At 37.2% G+C, this 11,701-nt stretch overlaps 1 protein-coding gene across 3 annotated transcripts in view; it reads left to right on the plus strand.

Annotated features, from left to right (window-relative positions):
* Positions 1–4,688, plus strand: part of MDM1 (Mdm1 nuclear protein) — a 29,020-nt gene extending 24,332 nt beyond the window's left edge. For all 3 annotated transcript variants that reach the window (XM_060164608.1, XM_060164609.1, XM_060164610.1), the window contains 3 exons: positions 731–983; positions 2,603–2,662; positions 3,898–4,688. In XM_060164608.1, coding sequence (XP_060020591.1) covers positions 731–983; positions 2,603–2,662; positions 3,898–4,010 — 426 coding nt within the window. In that variant the 3' untranslated portion in view covers positions 4,011–4,688. The remainder of the gene's footprint in view (positions 1–730; positions 984–2,602; positions 2,663–3,897) is intronic.
* The last annotated feature ends 7,013 nt before the right edge of the window (positions 4,689–11,701 follow it).

Here is an 11,701-nt window from a genome sequence, read left to right on the forward strand (position 1 = left end):
ACTTTATTTTGAAAAAATGCTTTAAAGAAATCCATTCTTTACCTGCATTTTTGTTCATATTGTTGTTACCTATTTTTATGTAAATACTCCCTAAGTATTAATTGTGTGGTCAAAGAGCCACAGTATTAAGGTTTTTGCTGTATTTTGCCAGCTCCCCTGGAAGGTTGTCCTACCAGTAACACTGGATAAGAGTGCCAGTTTTCTGCATCCTTGTCAGCTCAGGGTATTATAGTTTGTTTGTTTGTTTTAATTTATCTTTGTAATTTGGTAAGTGAAAAATTACTATGTCATTGCTTTTATTTTGCAATTATTTGATTATCAGTGAGGTGTGGAATATGTTTGCTATTTGTAATTTGTATGTATATGAATTGCTGACATGTATCCTTTTTCTACCTTTAAATTAGGTTTATCTTACTACTTTTAAAGAAATATTTATGTAACAGTGATAATAATTCATTGTCCGTCCAGTAAGTTGTATATTTTCCCCAAGTTTGTCATTTTTCTTTCATTTTTAAAATATTTACATATCTTTTGTTTTTACTTAGCTAAATATCTTTATCTATATCGGTTGTTAGGCTTATAAAACCTTCCCCACATGGAGGTTACATAAATTTTCCCCATATTTTTTCCTACTGCTTTTATGGTTATATACTTTTGTGTGTTTAAATGTTTGTTTTGTTTATATATGTACACACGCATATACGTATTTTGTTTTGTTTTTGTCATTTAGAAAGAAAGTCGTGCTATACCCCTCCTGACTTCTCCAGCTGCTGGTCTAAAAACCATTGATCCCTTGCCTTTGAGGGAAGATTCTGAACCCAATATCCCCAAATTTGCTGAGACAACTCTTCCAGTTTCAAAAATTCCAGAAAATCCAACTAACACACCTGGGCAGTCTCCATCTCCACCCTGTGCCCCATCCTACTGGCATCCTTCTCGTCGAATTCAGGGCTCCCTGAGAGATCCAGAATTTCAGCATAATGGTAATTACTTGGATTTTAGTTTTTTGTCTATTAAAATGAAAGTGTTATACTGATAGATACAAAGGCTCTGAGTATATACTATGTATTAATAAGTTGTGTTATTTAGTTTTTTAGTTAATGTAGTAGATTTCTTTAAATAGAAAAAAATCTCATCTCTGGAACACTCAGTTGTGCTGTACCCAAGTTCACTTTGGTCTAAGTGTGAGGTGTCTCTCACGTTCTTTCCCATAAACATCCAGGCAACTCACTAAGTGCCATAGCACCTCTCCCCAGGCGTGACAACCAAAGATGTCTTCAGACATTACCAAATGTTGCCTGGTTGTAGAATTCAAGGTCATAAAATATTTTCCTTTGGTTTTATTAGGTGTTGCTCTGCTGTTTTCTAACGTCCACTATTATGACTGAGAAGTCTGAAGCTCTTTTTATTTTTGATCTTTTGTATGTGGCTTTCTTTTTTTTCCTGGCAGCTCTTGGCATCTTCTCTTTATACCCAGTGCTCTGAAGTTTTATAGTGGGTCCCTTTTCATTCATTTTGCTAGTACTCACTAGACCTTTTCAATCTGAAGAGTCATGTTCCTCAGTTCTGGGAAATTTTCTCAAGTTATTTAGTCAGTGATTTCTTCCCCGCCACTTTCTATTTCTTCCTTCCAGCACTACTATTTTTCAGATGTTGGACGTGTTGAACATGATATTTTCTTATCTTACCTCTCCTATTTTCCATGTCTGTCTTTTTGTTTTAATTTGAAAGGGTCACTAATTTTTATCTTCTACTTGAGTTTTTAAATGATATTTTGCTATATTTTTAATTTCTAAGATTTTTTAAACACTACATACTCCTTTTATACAGCATCCAGTTCTTATTTCATGGATGGCATGTTTTATCTGTTTGAGGAGATAAATGATATATATAATACCCCTATTTTGAATATGTGCCCCCAGTTGAATCCGGTGTCCTTCAGTCAAAGTAGCTCTGATAAACCTTCTCCAGCAATGAGACCTCCATTCCTCTTTTGGGAGAGTTACCCTGCTGTACAAATTTGAAGAAGGATCTGGCAGACTTTTGTAGAAAGACTTTCAACTAGATTCCTGACTCAGTTTTACCTTCGCTCCAACTCTCAGTGGTACTCAGAACTCCCAAAACCCCAGCCATCAGGGGAGCAAATTGGTTGCTTCTTGGTATCCCTCCTCTGCTGCTAAGGATTCAGCTCACTTGGCTATGATGACCACATACTCACTGCCCTTCCATTTGCTTCCCACTTTCCAAAATTTTGTTGCTGTTTTCTTGCTTCCCATTTTCGCTGTCCTGTGGGTTTATATCACTTTTGTAGATGTGTGTAGTCCAGCTGCCATCTTTAAAGAGAAGCTTACTGTATTTCTTTAAAGTTAGAATAGATCAGTATTTTCACTGAAAAGAATCCCAGGAGATTATCCATTGTTTGTTTACATATTTGCTAAGTACATTATGAATTAATGAATGGCCCTTTGGCAGTAATTTCTATTAAAGTTATAAAATTAATAAATTTTCTGACAGCCTACCTTCACTTAGAGTTGACTATAAATAAGATACACTGTTGGGTGGCTTTGAAGGATAATTTCTTCTGGCTTTTTTTTTTTTTAAGTGGGAAAATCAAGGATGAACAATTTCCAGTTACCCCAGCAAGAAGCCTTTAATGATGAAGGTATTTTAATAGTCAAAGAACACAAGATAAAAGTATAATGTTTTATTATATAGTAGTTCATAATAGTATGATCTTACATTTGGTTAGCACTTTATAGTTTACAAAGTACTTCCACAGATGTCATTTCATTAGAACCTTGAAACCCTGTGAAGAGGGTGAAATTATCCCCATTTTATAAATGAGTAAACTGGAAAATAAGCCTTGAATCTTTTTTAAAACAAACAGTTGGCAAGAGATTGTGCCTAGCATCACACCTAAGGTCAGTACTCTGTTTTACAGCCTGGGTAGCTGGTGGCTCAGGAATTCAGCCTAGCATTATATCCATCATTTTTTTCATATGTCTGTATATTCTTAAAATATATATAATTAGGGAAAATGAATTTTTTTTCTTTCGTTTTGACAAATTCATTTGCTTCTAATAGTGGCAGGAGGAATTTTGAATTCTCAGTGTTGAACAATTGAAATTACTATTTTAAATGCACCCTAAGAAGTATGAAATTACTAAATTTATAAATTTTGAATTTGAAATTAAATTTGAATTAATACTTTATGTATTATAGCTTCACACACATTAAAGGTTTTCTCTTAGCAAGTTTGAGACTTTTTTCAGAATTCAGTGAGCTGGAAATCAAGTTGCTATGTTTTGAAATGCCAATATCTGGACACTTTGAATCCAGTTCTGTTTTCTTTTTAATGGAAGAACAGTGTTTACAAATAACTTGATAAGAGATTTACTTGCTCCGATTGTGGAATTTCACTAATAATGAAGGGTAACATATTAAAGTCAGACATTATTTCTACATTAAGTGAAATTATTTTAGAAATGTGATGTGAGTACCATGTTAAGGTATGGCATTTCATTTTTAAAACATTAAAGTTCTGCTCAAACAGCTGTGCTTTTTAAAGTAGGACGAGACAATATGATGATGAACTGTTTCCGAGTAATACTGAAATCACAGGCCAAGTGTTTAGGTAATGACATAGTAGGATTTCAGGAAGGAAACAGATGCTCATTTAACATTAAAATGTTTGATTTCTAAATATGATAAACTTGGAAAATTACTATGAACTATCCTAAAAATGTTGATATCTTGTATTTTAATAGATTACTGGTTTCTGACAGAGTCAATATTGACATTACAAAGCTTGATGCTTTTAATTTGCTGTTAATGTTTTGAAACATAGTATTTTTATAAGACATATTTTTTGCACTGAATATAATTCTTTCGTTGCAGATGAGGACAGATTGTCGGAGATTTCTGCTCGCTCTGCAGCTTCTAGTCTCCGGGCTTTTCAAACTCTGTCACGAGCTCAGAGAAGGAAGGAGAATTTCTGGGGCAAAACATAATTAGACATACACCTAGTTAAATTGTTTTTATCTAGGGGAACCACTGGCATAATCTTTTTTATTGCTTTACTATGTTAAGACTACAAGTGTTTGGATTTTTTTCTAACATTTCCTACCTAAAAAGAATTGTTTGATTTTTCAATAGCCAATTCAATTTACTTGGAAAATTTTTAACATAGGTTCATAAAAATTTAACTTTTGAAGAATTCGTTTTGCATCTGTCCCAAAGTACAAAGACATAGAGTATATAGTTCTTCACATGTTCTAACTTGTATTAGGTGTCAGGGGTAGCTGGTAGAATTGTGAATTTCACCTATCCAGAGAATATTCTTAAAAATGAATAAAGTGAAGTAAAAATTAAGATATAAGTGTGAAGTATACATTCCCCCCAAGATTGGCTTTATGTATGTTTACAGTTGTAGATGTCATAAAATGAGTTTGTTGTTCCTTTAACTTTTGCTGTGGTGTTTATTTTTATTTTAGTACCTTCTGTATATGGTTACAGTGTTAAAATAATTGTTCTTTAGATTGAAAATACCAGCTTTTGTATATACTTATTTATGTAACAAAGTTTGCTGAGAGAATATGTATATTTTTGATCTTTGTGTGTATTCTGTTTGTATAAGGACTTTGGCTTACATTTGAATAATGTCTGAATTTTGAAAAATTATTTGTAAAATGGAGAATTATAACTTTGTAGACATTTTGAAATAAAAATTGATCAAGTGTTTCAGTTCTGTTTGTTTCAAGGGTTTCAAGGGTTTGGCTTCTCTAGAAAGTTATTATCTGGAACAAATAATTATTTTTTAAAAACATTCTACTCACAACAACTTAAACATATCATACTTCTTTTGCAGCTTGGTCCAAATGCAGCAAAACTGAGTCCACAATGTTTTTGCACAAATGTAGGAAAAATGTAGAATTTCCAAGGCAAACTCATTTTTTAAAAATTTAACACAAACTTTTTTTTTTAAGAATTTTTGTTTCTAACATATTTATTTTTGGCTGCACTGGGTCATTGCTGCACGTGGGCTTTCTCTAGTTGCAGTGAGCAGGGGCTACTCTTCGATGCGGTGCACGGGCTTCTCATTGCGGTGACTTCTCTTGTTGCAGGGCACGGGCTCTAGGCGTGCAGGCTTCAGTAGTTGTGGCTCATGGGCTCTAGAGTGCAGGCTCAGTAGTTGTGGCGCACGGGCTTAGTTGCTCCGTGGCATGTGGCATCTTCCCAGACCAGGGCTGGAACCCATGTCCCCTGCATTGGCAGGCAGATTCTTAACCACTGTGCCACCAGGGAAGTCCCTAACACAAACTTTTTGACTATACTTCTTTACTCTTAGGACATGTTCTGTGGTCTTACTCTTTATCTTGCAGGTCATGATAAACTTAATTTTCTAAAAAGTATGGATTTCATAAAATATTTACAATAGATAGAAGGTACTGAAGGTGATACACAGAATATTCATGCCTGTTGGTTAGAAAGCAAGTGAACAGTCTGTTCTAAAGTGCTTAATTTGGTCGAGTGTTTTTGCAAATCACTGATTCACAATAAGTCTTAAAGATCTTATGTTACCATGAGGTTATAAAGAACTGTGGTCATGCAAAGTATTTGCTTACATTTCACAGACCTTTTAAAAACGTTGGTTAATTTAAAAACTAAGGCACTAAAGATGGAAATAAAAACTAGAAATTAGTGTATAATTGGATTTTAGAACACAGAACACAGATCATCTTGGCTTCTTTACAAATGTGTACTGAGGCATATTGTAAAATAAATTTGAAACATTATTTCTCTGGAAGCTTAGATGTATCATTGTGTTCTTTCTAAAAAGCTTGTTAGTTTAGTTGGTTAGCATAGAGTTTTCAATGGCTGACCAGTGATCTACAGTAAAGAGAGGAATTATAGCTTGTTGCAGGGAATTGTGCATAACACACAGTCTGTTTTACCTAAGCCACAGAGTGTAGAATCTGGATATACCCTTTGGATAAGTCAGACCACATGAACTTGGTCTATCAGGTGTTAAGATGGATTAGGGTATGGTTATCATGAGGCTGAGGTCATTACCCCAGCCTCCGCATGGCACTTTAGCTTTGCAGTATACTTCTGACTGCCTCTTAAAAGCCCTATTCAGAGGCCCAAGGGAGAGAATAGTGTTGAGGGATCAGTACTGTTTCATCATTCTCCCTAAAAGAGCAACTCAAAGGACATGCATTTGAGTTGGTGAGTGGTTTTAATTACTCGAGAAATGCTCCATGAGATTTGCTGGCATCTAGGAGTTGGAGTTGTTAATTCAATTTTTTATCAATTTTATTAAGGCATACTTATGTATAATCTGCAGTTATTAAAAATTTTGCAGCTCAATGAGTTTGGAAAAAATGTGTGCATCGTGAAACCAACACCACAACCAAGATACATTGTATTTCCATCATGGAAAAAGTTTCCTCATTTCCCTTTGCAGTTCAGTCCATCCCTCCACCCCTGGTCCCCAAGGCAATCACTAATCTGTTTTCTGTCAGTATAAATTAGTTTACAAGAATTTTATTATTTATTTATTTTTGACCGTGTTGGCTCTTTGTTGCTGCGTGGGCTTTCTCTAGTTGCGGAGAGCAGGGGCTACTCTTCATTGCGGTGCACGGGCTTCTCACCGCGGTGGCTTCTCTTGTTGTGGAGCACGGGCTCTAGGCTCGTGAGCTTCAGTAGTTGTGGCATGTGAGCTCAGTAGTTGTGGCTCCCGGGCTCTCGAGCGCAGGCTCAGTAGTTGTGGCGCACGGGCTTAGTTGCTCCGCGGCATGTGGGATCTTCCCAGACCAGGGATTGAACCCATGTCCCCTGCATTGGCAGGCGGATTCTTAACCACTGTGTCACCAGGGAAGTCCCACAGAATTTTATATAAATGGAACTATCTTTTATATATGACTTTCACTCAGAATGTTTTTGAGAGTCATCTATGTGTTGGGCACCTATGTTTCCTTTTAATCCACTCATTCACAGTGGACCTTTGGGTTATTTGCAGTTTCGGATTATAATGAATATTTGATATCTGTGTGCAAATCTTTGTAGACATGTGCTTTAATTTCTCTGGAAAATCCTAGGTAATTCCATTTTTATTTATCTTTAATATAACTTCTACTTTACGTATATGGTACACACCCAAATCACTGTTATAAACTGGTGGTTTGGTCGTTTTGTCAAAATTGGTATCTCACAAACTAGACAGGGGAGCAAATGTCAGGATCACAATGGAAGTAGCACACCTACTGCCTCTGTTCTTCCTTACCCCCATCTTCACCCCAGATCCTGAGATTCTCATGTGTCCCTGGCTGAGAACCCAGATAAAAATGCACAAACACACATATATGGGAGACTTTGTTCAATTCAATTTCATACACGTGTACGGGAAGGCATGTTCATGTTGGATCTCATCTCGATCTCTGTGTGGGAGTCTGAACTCCAAGTTAAGCACTCTTAAAGGATGATTTTGAGGATTAAGGGCAAAGAACATGATAAACATGCTTAGTACATGGCAGGAAATGTTACCATGAGATTTAAGTATAAATATCCTGGTTTTACCGATGGGAAAACCCTCTTAGGTTAAATGACTGGACCAAGACTTGACAGCTGGTGGAGTAAATCTAGGTCTTTTTACTTGAAATCTACCCACGCTGCTTGCTCTAGAGTGTTTATACTAAATTTGGGAGTCCTACTGTGATTCATTTCTCTCTGGTTGATTCATTTGGGAGTTAATTTAACTTTGTCATCTTAGAAGATAAATTAAACATCTTTATGTCTAGTCGGGAAAAAGAGTATATGGCAATGAGTTATTGTACAAATGGACTGAACCAGAGTAAAAGTGAGTTAACATTCAAAAAAAGTTTGTTCTCATATAAGTAGTGTTGCAGTTGGCTACTCAGGGAGCTCAAGGATGGATTATGTATGGATTATGGATTATGTATGTTGCAGTTGTAGACACCCCCAAAATATCACAACTTCTGGAAGTTTACCTAAGGAACAAATCATCTAAAACGGTAAGTGATCTTAGAATCATTTACATTTGGTTTGGGAATATGTTTTGGGTCCTTTTCCATGTGGTGGCATTAGTCACGATAGCGTGCTCAGGGCCCAGTCTTTGTCAAACTGCCAGCGTCGCTGTTTCCTAAGATGAGTCAGTGGCACAAAGGCTACTCCAGGCAAAAGAACAGTCTCTGTCATTGGATGAGCTAGGGTTGTGCCCTGCCTGGGAAACCAGCCTGCCCCTCTAGCCTAACTCATGGATTAAAATCAAGCCAGTGGTATCTTCACTATGGTATCTTCGCTAATGTTGATCCTGTACTCTGACTTGGCCTTATGCGTGTTTCTCCTGTGGAGGCACAGAAACACCCAGCCCTTTTTGGTCCTCTCAGATTCAGAGCCAAGCTCCCTTAAACTCTGTTTCATGTGTCATTCCCACCTTGTCCTGCAAGGCCTGCTAAGGATAGAAGCCTTTCTCAAGCAGAGGGTGGCTCGCCTGCTGTACTGCCCCTGCTATAAGGCAGGTAAGAAGAAAGAGTAGTCTTCCTAAAGACGGCATCCACTTCTCTTCCACTAAATGCTCCCTACCCGCTAGTCCCTTCCGTGGCTTCATTACTCCCCAGGCCCATATCAGAGCATGTCCTTGGAAACTGAGTGAGAGATGAGGAGCGGGGCCACCGAGGTCCCTTTGGAAGTCAGAGCAGGAGAGCAACAGATAGACTGATGTTTGGGGAGGTCACAACCAACTCGGACCACGCGACTAATTCGAGCCATGTAGTGGACAATATCGATAATGTTGGGAAATTGTTCAGTTCCCCCCTATGTATTTTATACCCAGTAGTATCCTATCCTGAAGCTGGCTTTTGGGCCAATTGTTAAATATTCAGAACTTTTGTGAGCAGGTTGTTAAACCATCAGTAGTTTGAAATTGACAATTTTGAAAATGGTGGGAGTATTTACACCACAGAAATTGGCAAATGCTATAGATTAGGGTTTCCTCCCCATTACCTCCAGAGGCAGTATACAAGCTCACCATGGCAGCCACTGCATCAGTCTCTGCTTTTCTTTCCATATCATTTGCCTGATAGAGAAAATGATCCATTTCAGGAAGAAGAAAAGAGCAGCTCAAGATAAGCTATGAGATTTATTAAACCATTCACATCTTCCTTGGCTTATAAAAATAAAGTACTTTGGTTTAATTTCCTTTCTTGGCTGAAGTCTACCTAGAAAATAAAAATAAGCCACAAATAGCAGATACTAGACTATACAGGGACACTACCCATGATCCACCCACAGAATTATCCAGAAATGGAGCCTGGGAATCTGTATGTGTCATCCTCAGGTGATTCTGATATTCAGGTAGTTTGGGAACCACTGGCTTTGGGGTTATAATAAGCTATGGTTGAATCCCAACTCAACCTGGGGTAAGCTGGTTAAATCCCTTTGAGTTTGTTTCTCATCTACAAAACTTATGATTAAGGTCTGTAAAGACGTTTCATGTATGTTACCCAAATGTCATTCTGGAACCAAGCAGAACCTCCCTCCCCCCCAAGTACAAAACTGAGCAGTTAATGATTAGGACAATAGAGTCACAGACTCAGTGTCTGATGCACATTCCTGAGCTGTTTTACAGATACTATAACTGCCACCAAGGGAAAGAAAAACAAACAAAAATAAACTGCCTGATGACCAGACTGTAGTCATGATATAAGCTTCTTCATCTTGAGTAGTTCTGAATCTATGGCTAGCACAGTTCCAAGAAACTGGCCTCAAGAGAATGGGATTAACATTACTGCTCATAGTAATCTATATCTTTGTGGGCATCAAAATAATTGTAGCTTGCTCTGCCCATATATGTAAGCGGGCAACTAAAATTGTCAGCAAAGAGATGCTACAGACCCAGGTTGACATCTTCCACTCTTGAGAATATGGTGCCCTATGTCAGTATGAAGATGTTACAGAAGATAGACCTTCCCCTTAATCCCTTGGAAATGGAATGATGCTTGATAGTGGGGAATTGAAAGCAGCTCTTTGCCCCTTTCCTGTTTGCCCATTTCTATTCCCCTCTAACCTTAAAAAAACCTAATTATAGGAATGAGATCACTAAGCAGTTGAAATTAACTCCTGACTTACGCTCTCCTGAACGTACACCATGCCTTGCCTAAACTATTGATTCTTTTCCTAGATAAAAAGAAGAATGAAGAAATAAGCAGTTAAAAAATGATTAGCTCTCTACCCGCAGCAGCCCCCTAAGCAATCCTGCAGGCAGATCACACAGGTAAGACAACTTCTGAAGAGAGAGTCAGCTAGTCTACACTCAATGGAGAATGATATAGAACCTAACCTCCTGCCTCGATGAATCACTGAGATTCTTCCCCACCCCACCCCCATTTTTTCCTTTAAAAACTGTCATGGCTGAGCAGAATCTTTGGAATTTGTCTCTGGACATGAGTCCACCATCTCCCCAGATTGCTGGGTTTTCTGATTAAAGTATCTTTCCTTTCTACTGACATTTGCCTCTCAATTATTGGCATATGAGCTGTGGATAGTCAAACCTGGATTCGGTTACAATTCAATTGGAAATGTTAGTTCTGTTATTTTGAAGGCAAATTTTCATTAAAACAATGGTAGGGGAAAGGTGTGTTTTAGAGAGGCTGAATTTAAATAAAAAAGCCAGAGGCAGTGTATCCTGAAATCGTGGCATCTCGCATCACAGCCCTGTGTGCGATGACCTACATTCAGCTCACACAGAGGCAGTTTGGGGCAGGGGTGCTGACATGATTTGTCTATTTCCGTTATGTGGTAAAGCAAAGAAGACTGTGACTACAGTGTTGTGACTCAGCGATTCTAGAAGGTGGAATCAATTACTCGGTATATGCAAAGTGTATTAGAGGAACCATGAATTGGAGATGTTATCAGGTATGAGCCAGACATGCAGAGATAAAGGACCCACGACAATTACTGATGAAAGGAAAGATAGGCAAGGTTGGTCTCTGAATGAATGCACAGTCAATATCAAAGATTTCCTACTTTTGCTACAAGTTATTATTTTTTTGGAGATGAATTAAATAAAAACTCAGAGTTTTGTAACTTCAAGAAGGAGATATAAACTAACCTAAATGCCACACACTATGGGAAAATGTAGAAACATTACACTCATAAATTCAATTACAGTCAGACTTTGAGCATGTCACCCAGGAAAATTTTGCCCACAATGAGTACCTTAGCAGTTAATGTTCCCGTTAAAAATTATTCAGGTCAAAACAGTTAAGGTTCTGGAAAAAAACCAAAGAAAATTGAAAATAGGTTTGTATGACAATACTCACACTTTTGTTCCATAAAGAACCAGTAATAAGGTTTAACTTGTAATTTTGCAAAGATGAAACGTCCAAAGTACTATACTAATTTGAGAGTATAACCTGGCATTAACAAACACTCCAGCCTGATCACTTTAATTACTGTGAATTGTAGCTGCCAAGACTTTAAAAACATCACAGGTCAAGGCTCTAAGAACATAATCAGTTTTTTTCATCATTCAGAATCAACATGTGAGGACCAAGAAGAAAAATTTTAAAAAAATTTTAATTTAGGTTTGTTTATAATTTGAATATAAAAAAGACAGTAAAGACTAATATCAACACATACAGTTCTTTAATTATTTAAATAATATGTTAGAAAACCTTAG

Source organism: Lagenorhynchus albirostris, chromosome 11 (assembly GCF_949774975.1).
Source record: "Lagenorhynchus albirostris chromosome 11, mLagAlb1.1, whole genome shotgun sequence".
NCBI classification, from domain to species: Eukaryota; Metazoa; Chordata; class Mammalia; order Artiodactyla; family Delphinidae; genus Lagenorhynchus; species Lagenorhynchus albirostris.